Raw genomic sequence first — 25,401 nt, 5'->3', positions numbered from 1 at the left:
AGAATGACTTCTAACATGCACTCTCTTGCAAGAAAATAGCCTATAGTTGAAGATAGCTCTAAGTCAATTTAGTATACGTATATTACAGAAATATTCATTATGATCATTGCAATTTAATAAACAAACAATGATGTAACACAAATATAGTCATAAGGTAGGTAGGTATATGGTTTTGCATCACTAACGAAGAGTTCATTATAGATCGTGGAAATTGGAGTAGTAATCAGCCATGACCTATTGGTATGTAACAATTCCAGCATTTGTTGGAGTGATTTTGTTAAAGCCATGGAAAATATCAGGATGATCGGCCTTAAATGCAAGACAAATATTTTACTGTTATGCCACTTTAATTACTCAATTACATAAATAGTTAGTGAAAAAAAATATTTAAATTATCTCTGTTGATACGAGGTAATTCACTTTCATGATGTTGATTGAATATTTTTTAAGAAGCACATTTTGCTATTATTATTTTCACATTACAATACCTATTCTTGTTTTACCAAAGACTGTGGCTACTTTTTCTTCTTTTACACACTACAGATTTTGAATTATAAATTTTTTATACATTAGTATGTGAATGTTCTACAGGTAACCTTGACTCAAAATGATCCGTTGCATCTGCCCGTCACCTGTCCGTAGCCTATCAAATGGCCCGAACAATTCCATCCGTTTATCCTTCAAAACCATACCAAGCTTTAACTTTCGATGGATGGACAAATTAAATTATAACCTTAAATAATGTCTGAAAGGCATTGCCTTTATTTTATAAGGTTTTTTAAGTTTGTGTATGTTTTTAGGTGCTTCCATATTACCTATGTTTTTAACTTGCATTTGAACACATTTTAAAGTTTGATATTTTGACAAAAATTTACCTGGCCACAAAATTCTAATAAATGATGTATGGTAATGCCAAAATACATTAAAATAAATATTAGAAGGAAAATAAATTGGTTTAATGATAAGTGCTTTGCTTTCATGGTCTTCAAACTAATATACCTTTACAAGAGAAATGTCCCCAAAAATTCAAGCCTCGTAGTTAGTTGCTAGTAGGGTCAAGCCATGGTATTAAATGTGTTACGGAAGGAAGACACATCTATGTAGGTACATCTTAATGTTACAGAAAACTGAAAACAAACAGAATTTTGACATTTATGCAGCAAAACACTTTACATCAACACTCTACCTTACCATGGTGTACTTAAATGTAGCACCTGAGAATTTCAAGTAATTAATTTTTTCTGTTATGTTACGGAAGGAATAAGAAATGACATTTAAAGAACAGGTGTTCAACCAGTGTTAAATAATATTTAGATATGTATCTGCTCTTTTATAATTCCAAAGAGATTAAAATTTTTATTAAAGATGCATCTATGTATAAACTTATATTACACACAACACAGAAATTTTGTATTGATATTCAAACAGATTAAAGTAAAGATTTTCCGTAGATACCACGTTACGGAAGGATTTTACGGAAGGAACAATATGTCACATGTTCACTTATCTTAAAAACAGAAAATTTTTGTTCCTTAAACACAAAGATGATGAAAATTTAAAAATACAAACACTTCTAAGCTTCCTTTATGTCAACTGGAATATCAAAATGATATCTTACATGTTCTGTTCCCATTATTCGGGGTTTTGAGACAATGCTTACAATATCACTTTTATAAATTACAGAAACATCATTTTCATTGCACTTAAATACAGTTTGTTTAGTGTCCAAACATTTCAGTCCCACAACCTTGTATTCATCATTCTCTAGCACTTCTTGTACTATGCATAAGTATCTATAATGTGAGCACTGGTTTTGTGAGGAAAATGTTGCTAACACTTAAGTGTCTTCAGAAATACATTGTGTACATTCTGCTCTTGAATTCACTTCTTCACAGAGCTCAGTCTCAACTAATTGAGAATGGTCAAAAGAAAGAGACTGCTTGGTTGTAATTTGGAAAAGTTGACCTTCGCTTTCTTTGCATGAAAAGCAGGAATTCTTCAAAATCACAACGAATCTTCATCATGTAGCAGTGCACTGTGGAAATTCCTTATGCCAAAAATATTTACACAGCTTTCCCAACGTGCCTGTAGTTTTGTCACATTTTCTTCATGAATAATTGTCTTAGGTACGTAAATATTGTTAACAGATGGTGCTAAAAGTGCAGCTGCATTAGCAAACCTCTCTGCAGAATTCACATAGATTTTCTTCTGTAGTTCATCTCTGAATACTACTATTTTAACCTCGCCACCAATTCCATCATGAGGACCCTTTCCATGTGCGGTACAAAAAGTTTCTTTCTGCAGTGCAACCATAATCCTCTTTATGAAACATCAAGTCCTTCAAAATAAACTTATTTTTAAACTGACTAGCAGCTCCATCTGTGAAATAGTGAACATGGGACACCTTGAAAGCAAGTTTCTGACTAAACAAGTCTTTCAGTAATGTTCCATTGAATACATGAACTGCCTCTTTGTTGTGCTGCATGAAATCTGAAACAGTGCAGTAGTTCAAATGTGTTAATTCACCTTCAGCATCTTGTAAACAATACAAGTGAATAATGTGACATTTGGAGAGTTCCAGTGTGCTTGCATGATTTCCGATTGGTGCCGGATGGTATAGTTTTCTGCAAAGTCTTGTAGCACAATGATTTTGTTGGGAGAAAGATTTTCCTTAAGTTGTCTTAATTCATAGTGCTGGCGCTTAGCATTATACACATGTCTGGAAATGTCTTGCAGTTGTCCATAAAAATCTTCTTTGGCCTCAAAAAGTGTTCCAGTAACTTCACTTTTAACAGTGCGCCCATTCTCAGTACCCCATTTGTAATAGACTACATCCAGCCCTGGGCACAGTTTTTCAAAGTAAGTACAGTATCTAATTTATTAACTCCACACTGTAAACAAAGTTTGTCAATACAAGTTTGGTTTTCTAGAGAGCAAACTGTATTTTGTACCACTTCAGTCAAGGATTTTGATAGATCAGGAACAATTTTATTCAGTGAATACAGTAACAGCTCAGCATTTGCATGAAATACGCACACACACGTCTCTTGATCCTTTAGATTCATGGGTACAACTTCTTTAGGCTTCAGTTCCTTTAATTTGGATAGTTTTAAAGGAGGAATATCATAATCCTTACAGAATATATTGTATGCTTCATGCAGATTTATTAACAACAACCATTTTGTCTTTGTTCATGTCCATTTTCTGTTTTGACGGACTTTACATCCTTTCGTCCAGGACACTGCCAGCTGATATTATCCCTCATAAAGAATGCCTTAACAGATTTAGCAGTATCTTCAGAAACAGCATCACTTTTTTTTCTTGCTGATATCAGCTGCTTAAAATGTTTTCCCTCATTGGCTATATTCATCACCGTACCTTTTTTCTTTGGAGATAAAGACATCACAAGTTTTCCAATCACCTGAACTGTTTTGTTTGGTGAATGAGGAAGAGCTCTCTTAACTCGTGATGTAGCTTTGCCTAATGCTGAAGGAGACATTTTGTTTATCACCTCTGCCTTTTGTTGTTGTTCTGTCTGTCTTCTAAGCTTCTGCTTTTTTTTCTGAAGTCTTTCATATTTTCTAAGTTTTTCAATTCTTCCAGTGTGTGTTAATTCTAATCTCAATTTGGACTTGCGTTCTCTTTCTTTCTGTCTTCTTCAACAAGTAATGGATTCAGTTTTCTTTTCTCTATACTCTTTTACTCTCTGAACAGTTGATTTAGCCATTTTTTTAGAATACCAATTTATACATTAATTTGAATATCATTAAGTTTAAAAACTCAAGTACCTACAGAATGTAAACAATGGCTTCCAGTAGAATAAATGTGAGGAAAAAATAAATTGGCAGGAAAACAAAGATATAATGTATTACATTTCAAGTACTGCCAGCTAAACTGGAACATGTACTTGGTTTCAATTTTTTTTTTCACAAAAGAAAATAGTCCTTCCATAACAGATTTTTAAAAATCAGAAAAAAATATCTTTTAAAGGTTATGTATGAATAAGTTAATGATAATGTGTTCACTTTTAATGTAAAATAGGAAAATTATTTTACTTAATTCATTAGAACCTGTATTGTCTACCTCACATAAATAAATAATTACTTTGCAGAACGTTAATTGGGGAGTTTTTTCTTCCACATCAGATTTGGTGAATATGTATTTTTGTTTTAAATGTAAATGTAGTTGTTGAACCCCTGTTAACACCATTAAAATACCACTTATTTATTTTGGTGTAATGAAAATAAAATTAAAACAAATTTCCTTCCGTAACGTTTAAAAATCCAGTTTCCTGACTATGTCTTTATTCTGTGAAGGTAGAATGCAGTTATATATTTAAAGCATGCTGCTGCAAGAAAGTTTACAGTGCTTTCTTCACCAAACACATGGAATTCACTGCCATTGTAATTTTTAAAATTTGGTGTTCATGTCCATCATTACCATGGCTTGACCCAGTATCCAAGTGGAAAAAAATATAAGGGACGTGCGGATCGTTGCATATCGCTTGGCTCGTTGATGGATGTGATGGATCATTGAGAGTCCAGCTACACTCATGGAGACTGTTTGCCCTTTTAAATAACAAAAAAAAAAAACTCCTTTTCATTATTCAGTATTTTTTTCTGGTTAAAAAATTATAATTTGCATGTTTTGTATTTTAGACTGGAAGTCGGCGGGCTCGTTGTTTGGGGATGTTTTTGACCCGTTGGAGAAGGTGGGAGACTCCCTGGACAACATGTGGAGCATCGCCAAGACCATGTACCTGGCCAACAGTGAGGTGATGCCGGCCGCGCGCTACGTGGGGCTGCACGAGCGTGCGAGGAAGGCTCGAGCGTCCAAGTTCAGCAGCGCGCCCATCTACAACGCCTGCAAGGTGTGTGGCTTGTGGACCTCTGTACACTTTAACTGTATTTTGCGCAGGGGCGCAACAACAGGGGGGGGGGGGGCAAGGGTATTTTGCCCCCCCCCCCCTTCTGAAACCTTGAAGTGGGGGCAAACGGGGGCAAAGAAAGTGCTGTGTAATCAATTTTTAGGTATTAAAACTGCTTAAATAGCACCATTTTCTACCTTGAAATACAAATTTTCCCGGGGGAGGACCCCCGAACCCACCGCTTTAATAGGGGGGATAGATGATTCTTTATAAAAAGGTATATTGCCCCCCTTTTAGAAATTTAGTTGTTGCGCCCCTGATTCTGCGGTCTGTCAGCTTGGGGGTAAGGAGCATGTAAGCATCAGTGGTAGGGCCAAGGAGGTTGAAATATATTACTTGGAAAAAAACATTTATTTATTTATTTATTGATATATGTATGCCCGTCTATTGTTATGGAACTTAAATGGTTGGCTTGAACATACAAAAACACAAACACAATAGATGCAGTCACTGCATGTGGCCACGCACCGCAAGCATGTCAGCACCACGCACAAGAAGAACAACCCATGCAGGTAGGCATCACCCGCAAGTAGTCGCAACATGACCAGCAGGCACAAACACACCGGCAGGGACAACAGGACAACACAGAACAAAGAGATGCAAATGCATAAATACGTACACTACGTAAACACAAATAAGTCACACGATAAGACAAACAACCAGCCATAACACTTATTGAATAAAATCATTTTAAATTATAATACGAGAAATAAAATAATAATATATAACAAAAAAAATTATATAAAACATAGCAGCAGTAATGAAATAATATAAGATATTTAAAAAAATAAGAGAGTTTATGCATGTAACTTACAAAGTGTAATGGAAAGTTACAACTAGATAGGAACAGTTTTTAATAATTTACTACATAAAATTTCAAGTGTGTTAAATGTAATTAATCTGTGCTTTTTTAATCAAGTTATGTTTAGAATGCAGTCTGCCTGGGTGCACTTACGGTGTGCAGAGCTTCAGGAAAAACAAACGTGATTTTAAAACTACTCAAGATATCCAAGAAGGTTCTGTTTACAAAAAGCATTTAAGAATCCGCTGAGGGCCGAAAAGTCAATTGCGGTTTCAGATCAAGTTTTTAAACTATATTTCTAGAAGAGTTAAAATGGCTAAAAGGCATGTTTTAGAGAAATTTTTAGGCTTAAAACAACCAATACAGATTATTCATTTCTCTGCCATATAATGTTACAGTCACTGCTCATATTTCACAGTTGTCCTAAGGATGAGAGGACAGCACTCCAGTTCAGAGCCTTGCTCTCAAAGGTACTATCCCACTAGAAATACCAGCGAGCGTCATGCTAATCATCCCGCCTCACTGACACACATACACTCCTCTAGACATGCCCCTTAACGAGCAATACATAGATTCATGGATTGTTTTTGAAGAGTTTATGTTTTTAATAGTTTACAGAGCCGTGCTGAGTCGGAACGTTTCTTCGGTTCGGTAGGGTTCCACCTATGATTTGGCTCTGCCGGACAAAGTCATTGAACTATGGAGTCCAACCCACAGATTTTTGGCCCACACTGTAAGCCTCTGTCAACAGAAATAAACACAATATTAATCACAGCATTAGAAATTGATTACCTGAAGATGTGGTCATTAGTGAATAAGTGTATGGATTTAAAAATACCCAAGGAATATGTTCGGACTAGGCCTATAGGTTAATGAATTTTCGCATTTGGCTGTCAAGATACAATAATTTTATTTATTAAGACTTGCAACCGTATTAAATGTAACTAATCATAGATCTTCCCATACCCGTTTTGAGACTCAAAACGACTCCAGGACTAAAAGTTGATTACATTGATATACACATTACCAAGGCCAGTATAAAAATGATTGTTATAACATTAGATATTGACTGAACAAGAATACTTTTCTCAGATACTTTATTTTAAAATTCTGGAGTAATTTTTTTGAGTATCTTGTAACGTTTCAAAACCCTGCCCTCCTCAGCTTTTATAAAATTTTTGAGGAATAAATATTTTGCGAGGGGAGGGGGGCAGTATAACTGTCCTGTGATGTAAATTTCTACACTGTGAAGGGTGCTGATAACACTCCGGCTTTAAATAAGTCAAAGAAATTCTACTTATTGAAGCGCATAACTGCGATACCCCATAATAATACGGAGTGAAGTCCGAGCAGTGTGTTCACAAAATTAAAGTTATATTGTTAGTCACTGGTTGTCACAGAAAAAACCTCAGAAATGGACAACAATGATGAATATTTGAACACACAAAGAATACAGCAATTACATCAATATCAGCTGATGTTAAATGCTTGGACAATCAAAATAATTCAATGAAGGAATTTGTTCAGAAAAAATGACAGTTACAGACAAACACAATAGGCTGACAACACAGCAACAGTAGTGAAAATAAACAGTTAATCTGGACGGCACAATGATGACAGCATGGATGAACATTCTATGATGGAACAATTGCAACATTTCTGAAACTGGCATGTGCTTCATAAGAAACCTCAATAACAGAAAACAAAGATAAATGTGCAAACACACAGGAAACAGTCGAAATCAGGTGATATCAATAATTTTAAATCATAGACAGCACAGAAAAATCAGTGGAATGAATTAGTCAAAATATTATTACAGCAGATACGAACACAGTGTGCCAACGATGAGACTAGCAACAAGAACAGTATATTAAAGCCAAAAAAATATCTTCAACAACACAACAACACAGAGATATACAGGCGAACCCAGCATTGTGACAAAAAAGATATTCTGGACACCATAATGACAACAGCACAGAAGAACACTGTAAGTTTCCTAAGACAACAGTTGCAACATTTCTGGAACTGGGGTTTGTTCCCGTCCTCAAGCACAAACAGACAGAAAGAGGACACTGGAAAACAGGTGGTATTAATATACCTTGAAGCCCGTCTCCAGACACTGCCAATAACCAGGCGAGCAGTCCTTGGATTGTTTGTGGCCTTTAAAAAACAAATAAGACAATTGGGAAACAAACATTCCATAATCAAGAGTATGATTACCAGTGTTAAACCAACCACAGATAAGTTCCAATGTCAGAACTGTACCCTATTAATGTGGCTGCACATACATGGGAGAAACTGGCTGAGCCCTTTCAACACGCATTATTTTTTTTTTTTTTTAATTTAAACTTGCCGGACATGCATGGGACCAAAGTCATAAAATACTCTGGGACAATGCTAATTAACTCATACTAGAAGAACACCCAACAAAAAGTAAAATAAAAAGAATCATCATATATTGTCAGCAATAACAATGTTATCAGTCAACTAAGTATAATTAGAAAATTATAATTAGATTCCTTTGATTAAAACTGAAACTAAATACCATAAAAATCAACAGCAAACCAACTACCCTCCCAGCAAGACACCAGCCAATAACATGGCTCTCAGGTGTACGGCCAATCGAAGGACTGGTCGCATCTGGAAAGGGTGTCGAAGGTATATTAATACGTACCACCTGTTTTCCAGTGTTCTCTATCCGTGTTTGTGCCTGAGGATGGGAACAGATCTCAGTTCCTGAAACATTACAACTGTTTTGTCTTAGAAAGCCTGCTATGTTTGTCTATGCTGTCATCGTGGTGTCCAGAATATCTGTTTTGTCACAAGCTGGGTTGGCCTGTGCATCTCTTTGTTGTCGTTGAGTTGTCCATTTTATTTGTTTAGTACCATAGTTGGGTTCTATTTTTGTTGTTTGTCAGTTTTTGTTATTATTTATTGTTCTTGTTGCTACTGTCTCGTCATTGTTAGCTTATTTATGTGCTTGTATGTGCTGTTATAATTTATTGACTAATTCTTCCCTTGAATTTTCTGTGGTGGCTATATTTTAAATTTTTTGATTTCGGCCAATATGGCTAGTTTTCCATATGTTTGCATATTTATCTTTTTTGTTTATTTTTAAGGTTTCTTATGACATGCAGTGCAATAAGCAGTGGCATATATTTAAAACATCATCTTAAATCAAACACTGAAAAACAGGGAACACTGAAAAACAGGGGTTTATATTTTTTGGACCCCTGACAGTTAAGTGTGAATGTCTACTTTCTGTGTTGACACAATTCTTTCCCTTTTCCAGGAGTCCATTGCAACAAATAAAGAACAGTACTCTGAAGAACAGAAGCGTGTGATTTCTAAGTTCCTATTGGAGGGTCGCTTGAATGGCATTGAACTGCAAGGCAGGGACAGGATAAGGCTAAATGAGACTCTACAAAAAATAGAAATGCAACGGTCTGATTTCAGAAAAAAAATTGAGGTATGATTCATGCTAATAAAAATAATAATTAATAATAATTAATTTAATATAAAATAAATTTTATTGCGCAAACTGTTGGTTTATTAACAAGGTTGTTATTTAGGTCTTGTGAAAATCTTATATTTAAAAATTAATGTTTGTGTGTTCGTCTTCTATACGATCACGTATCGTTCATCCGATTGAGTTGAAACCTTGTACACTTGACCTTCGAAACAAGGGGAAGGTCACTGTCTAGGTGAAATTTCGATAAAACAAAACCTTAAAGGCTTAAAGCATAATTTAATTATTCTTGGTGAAATCTCCCCATTCCATCATCGTAGTACAGACTAACCATGAAAGAATGCAGGCTATTAAATGTAGTTCACTCGGCACGCGACAGAACACATGTGTTGCATGCAACCGGCGAGCTATCGTTATCGATATTGGACTGTGCGAGTGCACTCTTTACAGTAATCAACTTTACCAAATATGAATGCACTGCAGATGATGACTAAAAGATTGAAAACGTCTTTGAAAGAAACTTTACACATCACCAACTTCATATTTCTGTTAATTAAATAAGAAACCGGTAATATCCTAACAAATAATAGTTTTCAACTTTAAAATACATCTTTTATACTGGAAAAGAAGTTTATGGGCAACATCGTAAACTGGAAAAAAAAAATTAAAAAAATAAAAAATATAAATAACCAATATCTTACTATTGGCATGAACGAAACAGTTTACCGTATTGGATGGGAAATTGTGTAATAATAATTACCACACTGTCTAGGTGAAATTCTGATAAAACCAATCCTTAAAGCAGAATTTATTTATTCTTGATAAAATTTCATCATTGCATTGATAACTCATCAAGTCATCATTCATCCGATCTCTATGAAATATTGCACGCTTGACGTTAGGAACCATGGAGGTATTAGTCTATGGAATGGTTGTCTGTTCTGAAGTACCTGATATAATAGCTGTATAAAGGCTAATATGCTTTAAATTTGTTTAGTATCTTATAGAAATTGCTAGGAAGAATCATAAATATGCCTTCTTGTAGTGAATATTGCTAAAGAAACTTAATACCAACACATTTGCAAGAAATTAGGGTTAAACTTCATTATAACCAAAAATTGTTTTGTTATGCACAAGTAAAAAAAGGAGTTGGAGGTGATTCTCATTTTTACTTCAAGTATTAAAATGGCAAAGATTGTATATAGGTACCAGATTTCTTACTTCTTACCTCAATGTTTAAAACACGAGGAAGGTCATTGTTCAGGTGAGATTTCGATAATACCAACCCTTGAAGCAAAAATGAAGGTGGAGCGCTAGTAGTATCGGATAATTACCAGTAAGTAAGTAATTACTTTATGTCAGTTCCTATTTTTTATGGTCCGAAGAATAATGGTGGCGTGTAAGTCGAGAGATAAAGAGAGATATATATATAGAGAAAGCGAGAGAAAGAAAGAGAGGCAGAGTAATGGAGTGAAATAGCGAGGGATAGAGATAGAGAGAATGATAAGAGAAACACAGTGATGAAGAGGGATATAGATGAGGTATAGAGTTAGATTTATGGAGAGTGAAATATATATAAATATATAGTTTAAGAGAAATATACCTAAGTATATACATAGATCAGATTAGATGGGGATATATATATGTATATATATATATGTGTGTGTGTATATGTGTGTGTGTATGTATATATATGTATATATATATATATATATATATATATATATATATATATATATATATATAATAAAGGGTCAGAGATATAGAGAGTTATGTAACTATACTTATATAGAGATATATGATATATATTGTATATAATATATTCATACACACATAGTGAGATATAGAGATATAGAGATAGAGATAGGGAGAGTGAGAGATATGGAGTGATATGGAAAGATGAATATAAAGAAATATTAAGAAATATATACTCTACAGTTAAAGATAGAGATAGATATAGAGAGATGCTTTGTATGTGTGTACAAAAGAGGCATTGCAACGCATGCCGGGAATTAGCTAGTATACTACATAAGTTGGAAAATTAAGTAATTCTGAAGACAAGAAAAAAAATTTTGTCACTTGATTTGTTGGAATATTATTATAAAAAGTTTTGCAAATATATTAAAAATAATAATCATCATAGAGGTTTATCATCATACATATTAATTACCTTGTAGAACTTGTGTGCTTTAAATGATTTCCTTTGACATGTTTATTTTCTGTAGCCCAATATATAAGGAAAAATAATTGTGTATTTGTGCTTGTTTCATGGCATGTACTAAGAGCTATGCTATAATGTAGTTGTTCAATTCACACCAGAATACGTATCTCATATACTGAAATTTCTACTGGTAAACTATACTTTCTTTAAGTGGAGGTTTTCTGTAGTTCCTGTAGCATTTGTTTGTTAATGATTCATTAGCAAATTTGTACATCTTATGTTTGCAGTTCACCACAAAAAAATTTCAGCACAAAATCAAGGATCCAAATATCATGCGGGATTTTCCCGAAGACAGTTTGAGAGAAATGGCTGCAGACAGGTACCGTACGTTATTATTATAAATATCTTTATGCATGCAGAAAATTAAACTTTAGAGAGCATTACTATTGTTAAGTGAAAAATGAGTAAAAATGCTGTTAAAAGGCTGCTATCTCCATACCAGCAGTGAATACCTGCTGTTACAATTACTTACTGTGACATCAAGCAATTTCAGCCATATTGCTTGCAAATGAGTCACCTTAGTACTTAGTTGTACAGACGTAAACAAAACAATAATGTGTTATTCCACTATTATTCAGTTAATTGGGTATTATATAGGCTCTTGCACCAGTTTAGTTTTCTTTTTTTCAAAATAATTTCATATTATTTGGTAGAAAATTTTCAAATTGCTTTTTGTTTTACATACTTTATTTTACAGCATTTCAAGTAAAGTGCATAATGAGCTTTATCCCTTGTTTTTACCTAATTGTTACTGTATTGATTCTTTTTACTGGTCCAAGCAAGGTTGCCAATGTAGTAAAATGTTGGATTTGTAGTCAGGAGGATCTGTATTTGAATCCCATCTCAATTTTGGTTTCCCTTGGTTTCTGAAATTGCTCCAGGCAAATGCTGGAATGGTTCCTAATCCTAATTATAAGCTATGTAGGATGTAGCCTGTGTGTCATTTTACTTATGACCTCAGTAAATTATATGTGAAACCAAATACCGACATACCTAATTATTTATCTATTTTTATGACCTGAAGTAGGTTAATCTTGTATACAGTCTTACACTTCACGTAATGAAATAAAAAGATTTTTTACTCTTTTTCATTTGAGAGTTTTTATTGTCCGAAAGACGAAACGACTGAATCCAATCACTTTCAAAATTTTTCTCACGCGTTCAGCTCATCCATCCAATTGTCGATAATTGCTTTTTGCTCGGGCGATGAAAATTAAGCAGAAAAAAAAACAAACTTAGATTAAGTCCTTCAGTAAAAAGTTACTTGAAGTACACAACTAGTGAGGCCCCAAACCTGGCCGAACCTGGCAAAACACAGTCGCAACGAGCCAAAATGCAGACGAAGATGGTTACAATTTCTAATTAAATGGCCGAATGAAAATAAAAATGTTAGGTTAACTTAAAACTTGGCATGGCTCTAACCACCAACGTTAAATTTTCTATTCCACAATTCTTCTACATATTTGACGAGAAGCCACCAAACGTGCCCTCGTTGTGCAGTGATCGACAGACGACTGACGAGATCATGGCACTGGTTCCTCCACACAGGAAGGGCAGTCACATGACCTCACCGACCAATCATATACATCTTCATTCACACTAACAATTACAAGCCAATCAGAACACAGAACATATACACTGAAAACCATTTTCATACATAGAAACAGGGGATTCACTTTCTCCTTCTCTCTCCAACACCGTGGGACAGTAGTTCTCCTCCAGTTCCCACACAGTGATGAGATATCATTACAGTCTCTCTCTTACTGGGGAATCACCGTTTCGTTCTCACTCGCACTTACAGGCCTCTTATGCCTCTCTCTTTCTACACATCACCCCAGACACAGTCCCTTGTTCTAGAACCATTATGCAACATCTGCATTCTAATAAAAACGTAATATATAATTATAATACAATATTCAAATTTAAATAAATAAAAGAAAAAACTCATTGCACATAATATTAGGTAAATATAACTAGCAAAACAAAGTTGAAAGGATGACAGAAGAAACATGATTATTAAATAATTAAAAATTCAGAATAAAATATACTGGCAACCTAACCCATTCTTAGTAATAATTTCATTAGTAGAAAAGGCATGTATACTGCAATGCTACAACAGTATTTAAATTTTTATGCCAAATTTATAATGGTTTGAGAGTAATTTATGGAACACTTTTATATGGCATATATTAAAAATGTAATTTCTTTTTATGTTTTCTATCTTATCAAATTTCAGCAAAGTATGTAGCTGGCCAATGATATTTGTTTACGTATTTCAACTTTCAGTTTCCTGCTGCGACATTCGTTGGTAAATCAGTAAGTATGTTGTACAGAGTGATGTTCCAACTGTTGTACTCTCTTTGTGTGTAGCACCCAGCCAAGCCGGGGCCCGTGGACGGTGACTCTGCGACCCGGGATGTACCACCACTTCCTGCAGTTCTGCGGGGAGCGGGAGCTGCGGTGGAACGTGTGGCAAGCCTGGGTCGGGCGAGGTTCAGGCAACTTCGAAAGGAACTTGGAGACGAGCACACACGTGGAGAAGCTCAGGGATCTCAGGTGACCTATCACCTCTTCTTACCTGCGGATTGTTATTCGGGAGAAGTGACCTACTCCATGTACACTTTGGTGATCACATTTTGGCCTAAGGTTGGTGTTGTGGTTATTCAACATCCTTTTGTTGCCATTTTACCTCGTTCTCTTTCCAGCCAGTAATCTTGTCTCTTTAGGTATAACAGGTAGTCCACGTTGCGGGAAGTCTGGGAAAATCAGTGAATTTATTTGGAATCCTGGAAAAGTCATAAGAAATTTCCCAGTAATAGTAATTTGAGGGGAAAATATCATGCTCATTTCTGCCATCACCTAGATTCTGAGAGTATTTTCTTTCAGATGGTGATTTAGTGCACATTCGAACACACTATAAAATGGTGTCTGATGGTTCTGTTTGAATTTTCATCCAGGTCAGCTAAAGGGATAGTGGAAGCTAGATTTTCCTTACAATTTATTTCAGGAAAACTACAAAATATGTATGTCAATTATTTAGCTAAAATTAGTTGTAAAATTTGAAATTTGCGTTATGGAAAGTTAGGAAATGTTTATAACATATTTGTTTTGACATCCTGTTTAAATTCTCCATTCTTCATATTGACTAAGGCTGTTAATGTAACAGGTCAGTCTCTGGCAAAAGCAGGGCCACTGTGATAGAGAAGTCAAACAGTCGCCTCCCACCAGGTGATTGAGGTATGGTTCCTGGCGGGGTGAAATCTGGATTTGTTTTTCATGTGGGAAACATAGTGGACATACTGTTTCAAAAAGGATCTCAGTTTGTTTTGCTCTTTGACTGCGACTAGTTTGGAATAAAGTCTAATTCTTCTTGACCAGAAGATTTTTCATTTAAAGTAAATATTTAGTCATCAGTATGTAAATTTAACCCTGATAATTTTTATTGAGTCACTTACTAGTGTTGTATGCTAGGATAAAATTAAATCTTATGTTATATATGTTTGGTTGTAAACCTTTGTAAATCGGTGTAATTCAAAATCATACGCATAGTGTCACATTTTGGTGGTAATGTTTGTGAATAGGTTTGCATATTCGAATTACATTTCAAAAATGCATGAGGTTTATTTTAAATCCTAGTTATCTATATACAACAGGGTTATATTGGTTCCCACTATTTATTATAAAGTATTAATCTTCCTGGGTAATAATAATAAAATAAACTCGGAACAAAAATATTAAACGTTGTCGCTCAGCTAACTACAGTTGACAATATTGTTTTAAAAGGAATACACAGACAAGTAATCGAAGCTAGTATAGAATTTGTTACTCCAACATGTGATAGTAAAAAGTAAATTTATAGCATGAATACAACATCACTGATATACGTTGCCCATTCACTGGCCGATAATTTTCTGATGTTCTGGATTACAGTGCTGTACAGTTACCAGTTCACTACTTCACTACTTCTCCACCACTCTGCCATGTTAGGTGTTGTAGGTAAGCTGGAGAGGGAAGTGAGTTCTAGTCCTTGTTGTGTAACTTTGGTATTGATGTAGTATATGATTGTTTTTACTCATTCCGTCAAGATAATTTGCTCATTATGGCTAGAGCAGATTACTGAGCAGTGTAGGTAATGTGTGCAGGAAGGGGTGTGTACTCAAGTAAGATTTAAAGATTGTGCTCTTTACAAGGGTGCAAGAGCTGATTGAAATTTGTACTTTTTTTTTAATTATAGTGGTTTTTCCTAGAGAATTTAGGTGATGTAGAAACTTTTTTTTTGTATATTTTCAGGACATTTTGTCATTTTAAACTTCTTTTTTATTTTTTCAATGGATTTGAGCAACAATACAAAGATATCTGTGTGGTTTTGAAACTTTTTTAAAATTTAAAATATTTATTGGTTATTGGGTATGTGAGTGGTGTGATGCAGTCCAGTTGGCTTTCGAGATTGTAGAGTATAATACTATGATATTTGTGTTGTGTCAATCTGAACACACAGTTCATTAACTCCTTGGTTAGTCTCAATAGTTATTAGCAATCATTTGCATCTTTCCCAAGTTTAACATAAGTCTCTTCTTAAAGTTACTTTGCAGTTTCTGTACTAATATTTACTATATTCTTATTATAATAATAATTGAACTATGAAAATAGTTATTAAGCTTTTAATTACCTCTCCAAGCTCTTATTTGCATAACTCTTTTAAAGAACATTAGTTTGGTATGTTCTTCCCAAAAAGCAGTTCCAGCTACCTTTTTTAGAACCATGTCTGTGACTGACTGCATCTTATTGATTATTCTCTGAGAGTAATAACTATTGAAGTATCTAAGCGTAGCATGAATGCCTTGTAAATATATTTCATGAAAAATAAAACAAATAACACAAAAATCTCCTATTAAAAAATGAAAATGCCCTGAAAGTAAAACCATAAAATCTTGTGTCTTATGATCACATGCCTCAATTTTTTTAAGCAGCAGAATTTGATGACATGTCTTAATTTTGAAAATTCATTTTGGCCTCTATGTGTTAAAATATGTCATTTTTCAATGTTGGTTAATTAGGTGATTACAGTTTATTTTCCTTCAAGTTAGCTCATAAATTACTTACAAGTATGCAAAATAATGCTCTGTACTTTATTAATAATATTTAATTCTTCTGTGTGTTTTCTTGTTGCAGGGACGAACAAGCAAAGCTTCTGGGATTTGAAAATTTTGTCGATATGTCGATGGAAACTAAGATGGCTGGCAGTGCTCAGACTGTGTTGGCAATGTTAGATTCCTTGCTAAAAACAGGTATACAGCTTAATATTGTCATGATTATGATTGTATTATGCATTATGCATGTAAATGTTATAATTATTCAGGTTTCTTAGTGAACTCTATAAAGTTTACTCACTTTATTTCAGCGAAACCTGCTCAAGAGGCAGAACTGAAAAGTCTCCAAGAGTTTTCCGAGGAAAGAGGGTTCAGGGGCACGCTACAACTGTGGGATGTCCCGTACTGGAAGAGGAAACAACAGAAAACTCTGTACAGGTGATAAGATGAAAGTAATCAATTATGTGTGGAATAAGTTACATTCTCTTTGTATTATTACTCTTGTTCATCATCCAGTAGTAATGCTTCCAAGGTTGCTGCTCTGTCTCGTGAAATTTCATCATTTACATTTACTTCCTCTTCAAGATCTTCTGATGTACGTTTTCAGGTTGTAGTGAAACATCACTGATATTCTAATGCAGGGCTGCCACCACTTTGAAAACAATATCCTTGATTGAAATGTGAAATATCCTGTAATATCCTTGTTTTGAATATAAAATATCCTGTAAAATCCTGTACGTTAAAAAATACAAAAAAATATGCAATTTTTATGAAAATTACTTGATCATAATGTACGTAACTATACTTCAATCAAAACAATTCAATTTTTAACATTTTATACAAGTATTTACCACACACACACACAGCCTACACTTCACAAATGGCAGTATTTAAATATCACTTTTTCAGATGTTTTGCCCTATTCCTCATTTCTACTGTTGGCTGGAATTCTGCCATATTCTTCCTAGAAGAGATATGCGACAAAGCATTTAGCATTGGCGATTCAAGACATGACCTGTGCGCTGTCTTGATAAGGTTGAGCTTACTAAATATCCTTTCCACCCCTGCATTGCTGTGTGGAAGAATAAGCATTGCCTTTGCAAGTTTACAAAGCAGTGGAAAACATGTTTTCCCATTAATTTCATACTGTGACACTTTATGCCAGGCCTGCCACCAAATTGGGTTCCTAAATCCTCATTACAGCATTTAAAAATCCTGTAAAATTTATAGCCGTAATTGATATAATTTATTTTTCGCGGTAATTTTAAATAAACATTGCATTCCAAAACATAATTTAAAAAAAAATCAAATGAATGTAAAAAAAAATTTAAGATTTGCCACTTACATTAAAACACTAATAGTTGGTATCACAATAAAATGAAAAGAAATTTAAAAATTTCTCTTCAGTATAGGCTTTGGTGCTTTTCTTATTTACAAACTATAAATACATCCATACAACTGAAGTTATTTATAAGTTTAAAAAAAAAAATGTATTTCACATCATTAACTAGCTACTTTTTCATGTTCTGTGCTCTTTTCTGCATCTCGTCAGTGGGCTTGAAGTTCTCATTCTGCAATGCAACAGCACATTTAACATTGGTGATTCCATTGACAATCTGTGAACCGTTTTAACCATCTTGAGATTGCTGAAAAAAACCCTTACCACAGCAGATTTTCTCTAGTTGCAGCACCACTCAAAGCCATTACTTTGTACAGATGAGTTTCAACAATCTCAGATGGAAAGAACCTTGCTAACACTACAACCTGCCTAGTGACTGTAACATCAGTTGATTCATCAATCATCAGTGTGAAAAATTGTGTTTTCATTGCATAGGTAACATAATCTGCAGCTGATGTACCCAAAAGTTGAATAATTATCTGGCTAGTTTTAGTGCGAGAACAAGGAAAGTTTCTTACAATTTCACTATCTGGAAACATTTGAGGGACAAGTTTCGTGAAATCATCACTGAGTTTCACAGATAAATTGTTTTCACAAACGAAGTTCGCCCATAACAGTTCCGCATCAATTATTTTATTTGGTTTGGTTACAAAACTCGTCAAAGAACAACTCTGATCAGCAGCTCGTTGGTTTTTCGCATGAACTTGCGTCTTCAAGCCGCCCTTTGTCACGTTCAGTTCCGAGTTGCAAGTCGAACAAAGGGCGGAAAATTCCGTTTTGCCACGCCTCAATCATTTCAATTCTTGCTCCCATTCTTTACGATAACGCGGTTTATAAAGTGACCTGACCGGCGAAGCCTTACGTTTTTTCTCCATCACAATCAGCTACCAAAACTACTACTTAAATCACGTAAGAAGTTTGTAAACAAATGCCGCACCTAAAACATTGTAACTGCAAAAATAACAAACAATGTTTACTGACGCCATGACACTTCTTAACGTTTAACTCAACAAACAAAAAACATTTCCCCCGAAACCATAGTAATTGTACTTCATGAAACGCTATTTGGGAGTAAATGTTTTTGGTTTGTGGTTAAACGATTGGAAGTTCCATGGTTTGACAACTTCAAATAGGTAGTTGAATGTAAATATTTACACGAATGAAATTCAAAAAATGAAAATATCGGCGAAGCGTCGTAAATATCCGTGAATGTCGCCGTTTATCCGTTAGTCCGTTTTAAGCTTCAAATATCTGTGAAAACGGATAAAATCCGTAAAAACGGCAGGCCTGTTCTAATGTGTTTCTTTCATCTCGATATAATATAAAAATTTTAAAGTTGACTCAACTAGAACCAGACTCACAGGATAATGAAAATCAGTGTTAGCCAGAGAATTAAGTAAAAATCAATCTAATACTGTATACTTACAGAAAATTTAATTTGTGCTGAACAAAACTTAAGTGACATTTTGACTCTTATCTCAAATCATCGTCAACAGTCGTAGCAAAAACGCACTTTATGTAGAGTCTAGAGTATAGTTATGATTGTGCACACTAATTAAAGCAGTAATTATTCTAAAACGTTTATTTGTACGTTTTAACTATGAGTGTCATACGAGGTTTCTTTATTACTATCACAGTAGACTAACTTATAAAGGATCAACTCTATGTTCCCTTTTTATAATTGATTTATTTTCATGAGTCTTTTCTAGGGATGGGACGAATCCACATTTTGGTCGAATCCGAATCCTTGTTCGAATCCTCAGTGTTTGTCATCGAATCTCGAATCCCAGTCCCACACTAAACTTCACATGTTATTAAAAAAAATCACACATTTATTTTAAAAAATTACATAGGCCTATGTATTAAAAAAAATCACATGTGTATTTATAAAATTATAAAATAAGTGCATAGTGTATACACCTGATATAAAATAGAGACAAATAACCTCAAAAACCACACACGTAAGTTTGCATCTGTCTAATTCTCTGTTAAATTAATCCTTCCTATGTTTTCAATAAAATACGTTTGTATAACAAATACCATTTAAAAAAAGTTACGTTTTTTTCTGCAATGTTATATTATTGAAGGTTGGAAATGATTGAGTAGTTATGCTAATTGACAAAATGCAGCTTTGTTTATCTTATGTTTGTGCTATTTCTGTTACCTTTATAATGTTTAGGTATACAATTTTCTAGAGCTGGACAAACCTCAGTTCTCTGGTTTCGAACCGAACCGAACTGAATCAAACCATAGCAAAAAAATTTTGAACCGAGCTGAACCAAACCTCATACAGAAATAATTGTTTTGAATTAAAATGAACCGACCACCAGCATTTTGGTCTTTAACTGAATGGTGAGAAATAAAAGTTCTCCAGCCATATGTAAAATTAAAACTTTATATAGCTTAGCTTTATTAAATTGCAAAACATTTTATAAGTAAAGTTTATGCAATAAATAATGAAGGAAAGAAAACAGTTTAGAGAAAATCATTTTGCATTTAATTTCTTTATATATACATACTTTTAATTCATGAAGTAGTTCCATCTAAATTTCATAAGGAGTATCTTCCTTTTTCAGTGTATACTAACCTTCATTAAAAAAAATATATTATAAAGATGACGTAACATTCAGCATAACATATTTTTGTGGTAGACATAACCTAACATTTTTAATAAGTAAAACTTTTTAATAGGACATTAAAAAAAAGTCGAATGTGAATTAAGTTACCTATTTACATTACAAAACCCGCTGACTGCAGTTGCTGTTTTCTTGGAAGAATGCTGCTCGTCAGAAGAAACTTTAGACATTTTTTGGGGTGGTTCTGTGTCATCTGGGTTGTCATTATCTTTTCTCCATTTTGAAAACTTCAACGACGTAAGCCTGCTCATCGCAAATCACCTCAAGAACAATAACATTGTAAACGTAAAATAAGAAGTGTGGTTATAGAAATTTGCGTCAGGAAAAAGAAAACACGAGAAATAATGATGGCTGCCGCGACTACGCTAGTCAACTTAGTACCGTACTGTAAAATTTACTGGACCAGTACTTTTAATACACAAGATTAAATTAATATTTTCAGTACTTGACTGTTATAACCAAAAAGGCCAAAGAAAATAAATACATCCCAGTAATTTAAAATACGTAATTCACGTAATCATTTCCTACCGCATTTGTCTTGTGTTAACTTGATCACGTTAGTTTTGCCGAAATACGAGAGTTATCGTACATGCGCTTTAGTCTAACGTATGGGGTACGCAATGTTTGGTGATTTTACAACACTTCTCGTACACGCACTATAGTTAAAGGTATAATATACAATACCTTTTGGCATTTGTACGATAGTTTATATTACGTAGTACGAGAAATGCATACAAAAATCTCTAAAGTAAACAAAAAACAAAGCGCGCCTATATGAAAAAAATGCTATGCAAGTTATGCGACGATTAATAATTTTTTTAAATTTTGTCTGCGCTTGAAACTGTTGAGGCGACGATTATGCGATAAAAGTCGGAATATTACAAGTAATGGAATTTTGTTGTGCTGTTTTGTGAATATTCTCAAATGGGGGTTAGAAATTTAGAAAAACGTCATTTTTTTTTTAAACGAACGTTCGGTTTTTCGAATATATTTTATGATGTTTCGAACTGAACGGAACGTAAGGGTTCGGTTCGGTTCTAAATTTTCGAACTTCGCCCAGCACTACAATTTTCAATTACTACCTAAAACTCTTAAAAACCCACCTCGAATCCCACCTCGGATCCTACGAATCCTCGAATCCAAAGGATTCGGTATATTCGACGAATCCAAGATTCGAAAATCCCATCCCTAGTCTTTTCTCATTATAAGGGTGAAAGTCTAGTCAGTTAATTAAACAGTATTTGATTACAAAGTATTGTTTTAAAAAATGCAATGACTCAAACTATTGAATGATTTGCATTACAGTAGACTCCTGATTATCCGGGTGGGTGTTATCCAGTTTGCGGGTTAACTGTGCCATATTTCACTTTCATAAACATAAACACAAAAATAATTATTGACTATTTTATTTTTTTATCTATTGTTATGTCAGAGCATTTTATGCTGTATTTCAAGATAGAAAATGCTGCCAAACACAGTGCATACATAGTTGGTAAGTGCTGGTATGCATCATGACCTTAGAAACTGTTAGAGAAAACTATAAAAGCACCCCTGAAGGCAATGCATACTTGTGTTCCACGTGCCCAGGTTGGCACTGACACAGCGTGTTTGTTCCGTGACTCGCGCGAGCAATAACTGGCCTGCATAATTTCAAGGCAGCAGTCGCAACGCAGCTGTATTTTTTTCTGTCGTCATCTTTAGACAGTATTTTCTAATTATAAACACAAATGAGTGAACTTGACTTTCAACAAAAATTAAAAATTATCAACCAGCTCAACATAAAATGTTTTATTCATATCTACTGCAATTTTTTTTTTTTTTGTAAATTACATCCTACACTTTAGTACATATTACGTATGATCTTATGTAGTGTTTGTGTGGATAGTTGGGATGAAAAAATTTTAAATAATAATTTTTGTTTCTTAAATTGCTTTTAACAGTATTTTTCCGTTATCCGTGGACCCTTTGCAATCATTACCCCAGATAATCCGGAGTCTACTGTAATTGCATATTCTTTGGTCATACATTTAGATTGCTTTTACACTTCTAGATGGTATTTTTAATATAATCATTTATAAGGAAAAGGAGGTTAGGTTCTTTAATGATAATATAGTTTGTATTGTTGTGGATTTTTTTTTTTTTGAAAATAAAATAAATTTTGTTTTTGAGCAATTTAATTGGTGAATGTTTTGTTTAGTTATTGTAAAATTTGTGAGGGAAGTGTAGTAATTTATTGAAACCTGACTTCTTGTGTTGGAAGTTACAATGAAGAGCACTTGCAGGACTTCTTCCCATTCCTGCACGTGCTGTCTGGCCTTTTCTCGTTGTGTGAGCGTCTGTTCGGGATTGCCATTGTCGAACGGCCTGTCACGGACACATGGCACCCAGATGTCCAGTTCTTCGATATCCTGGACATGGAGAAGGGAGAGCCAATCGCAGGTTTCTACATCGACCCATACAGGAGGTAGGCTTCTTTGCGTGTCGACATTCAGCGTGAATCCAAAACTCGGTTTTCTGAATTTGTAAGTTACTGTCTGAAATTATAACTGTTATACTGAATTATGCATATGCATAAATTTGTAAATTATTGTGCTCTTTTCTCAACTAAGGATTGAAATCAGATAATCAACATTTAACTACATAAATTATTATTACTTGTATAACTTAAAATATTAACTAATAAAAATAAAACCTTGAATATAAGATGTTTCTGATAGTAAGAAAAAACATCTTAATTTTTAAATCAGCTTATTTACAAGACACTAAGAATATAGAATGTAAGATACTGTAAAAAGTTATTAATTGGGCCTTGTTTGTATGTTTTATGTTTGGGTGTTCATGTATAGTAATTATTAGTGGTGCACCGATGCGGATACCGATTAATCGTAATCAGCGATTATGGTACTTTCCTAGTAATCGTAATTGGCAATTATCTTAACGATTACTTTGCCGATTATTTACGAGTTTCATTTAATCTTAAGTATTAACTAAAAAGGATATTATGAAACATTTTTTGCAATTCTGATAAATTATTTGGAATGAAGTGAAACGTTTTTAATAATACAATACATACCGCATTTGTGCAAAGTGTTATATATACTCAGCCCGGCATAATTATGTATGTTTTTACAGTCTAATATTTTGTTAGACATTTTAGGACGAAATACGGTACTATTATATACAGTCAAACCTCTCTGAAACGACCCCTCACGGTTCCCAGGAATAGGGTCGTAATAGAGGGGGGGTCGTAATACATGTTTCCCGAATTTTCAGTTGATTTCAAACCCCCCACCCCCCCTTTTTTCTTTCTTTCCCAAACCGCTACTCGCTAAGAAACCAGCCGTACAATGGCAGGATGCTGTCACTCACAATGCTAGACGGCTTTGCTTTAAACCCACTTCAACTTTCATGACAAGTCCGTCGCCCTACAGGCCACCTCTAAAGCAAATATGTCAATAGACAGTTTATTTTTACTGGTTAGTTTACATGTACGTTTTCTGCTTGCCGTAGTTAAATACAGTATAACCCGTTTATAGTGAACCCGCCTATAATGAATTCCCGTTTATTGTGAATTTCCGTCTCGGTCCCGGCAAAATGATGTGAGGTTATGTATTAATTTATTGGATATAGCGCACAACTTTTGTCAATGTTGATACGTTTTCCCGTGTACCACGAACAAATTTTGCCGACATAATGCACATTTATCTCAAATATTTTCATATAATTACAAGTATTTTTACAAAACGTCTATTCTGGATTACATTAACGTTTTTCTCCACAATATGCTACTCGATTGTCCACTGTTCATATTATAAACAAGTCGTAATCGAGTGGCCTTGGTAGGCTACGTGTAGCCAGAAATGGTGCTCAGTTTGGTGAAAATAAAAAATAAGTTTTCCCTGCATAGTTAAAGAATGGGCGAACGCGTGTACGTTTAATAAATTATCAAAATTAAACATAAATTACCGCCACACAAATACGTATGTACATTATAGCAGCAAATTCAATATTTTTACGTCTCATTTTTATCGTTCACGTTTTGGACATTTTGATCGAGTAAGGTTCGTAAGACTACCACTAGATAGAACTCTGTGGACTAAATGTTTCCATAGAAAGTAAGAAATTTTCGTTTCAGCTTTAGCAACTGCGATACTAAATGATACGTAGTGATCTTTGATGCGCCAGACTCGTTATTTTTCGTTTATTTACTTTTGACGGTAAAAAGAATTTCGTGTTATTAAGCTGCAAATGTGCTTCAATAAGAAATACGTACATAAAAAAGGGTGAAAAACGCGTTAAAAAACGTATGGCATTATCTGTGCGAGATAAACTGGATATTATTAAAAAGGTAGACTCCAACCCCACTGTCCCGCACGTGTTAATATCAAAGGAACTGGGAATTGCAACATCCACATTAAATACAATATTAAACAAGCTGAACAATCTTCTTTCTCAAGCTGCGAATACGTCACAGAGTATTAAACGCCTGAAAAAAGGAAAATACGCCGATGTCGAAGAACCATTAATAGAAAGTTTGTACATGTGTAGTGTATTAAAAATAATATCTGCATTTGCTCATAAAACTGTTGCTTTGAGTATTTTCATTCATTCTTTTCTTGGCTTAGGCCTATGTATAGTTAAGATTATGCTTTTGAGTATGTATTGCCAATATAAAAGTTTTCCCAGATATAAAGTTTACCCTCTATAGTGAACATATAAACTACTCCCTTCAGATTCATTATAACAGGGTTCTACTGTATACACTAGAACCCCGATGTCACGGAACCTCGGATTTAACGAAGCAGTGATTTTACGAATACATTCTCGGGAACCGTCAAAAAATTGGACATTTTGACC

At 34.2% G+C, this 25,401-nt stretch overlaps 1 protein-coding gene across 1 annotated transcript in view; it reads left to right on the top strand.

Moving 5' to 3' along the window:
• LOC134541904 (oligopeptidase A) overlaps positions 1 to 25,401 on the top strand; it is an 86,271-nt gene that overhangs the window by 3,642 nt on the left and 57,228 nt on the right. Inside the window, exons 3-9 of the mRNA XM_063385647.1 lie at positions 4,659 to 4,870; positions 9,022 to 9,198; positions 11,647 to 11,738; positions 13,790 to 13,975; positions 16,592 to 16,707; positions 16,821 to 16,947; positions 22,805 to 23,008. Coding sequence (XP_063241717.1) covers positions 4,659 to 4,870; positions 9,022 to 9,198; positions 11,647 to 11,738; positions 13,790 to 13,975; positions 16,592 to 16,707; positions 16,821 to 16,947; positions 22,805 to 23,008 — 1,114 coding nt within the window. The remainder of the gene's footprint in view (positions 1 to 4,658; positions 4,871 to 9,021; positions 9,199 to 11,646; positions 11,739 to 13,789; positions 13,976 to 16,591; positions 16,708 to 16,820; positions 16,948 to 22,804; positions 23,009 to 25,401) is intronic.

Source organism: Bacillus rossius, chromosome 1, assembly GCF_032445375.1.
Source record: "Bacillus rossius redtenbacheri isolate Brsri chromosome 1, Brsri_v3, whole genome shotgun sequence".
Classification (NCBI taxonomy): domain Eukaryota; kingdom Metazoa; phylum Arthropoda; class Insecta; order Phasmatodea; family Bacillidae; genus Bacillus; species Bacillus rossius.
Note: the sequence above shows the minus strand (reverse complement) of the source record. Positions and strands in the feature narration are given on the sequence as shown.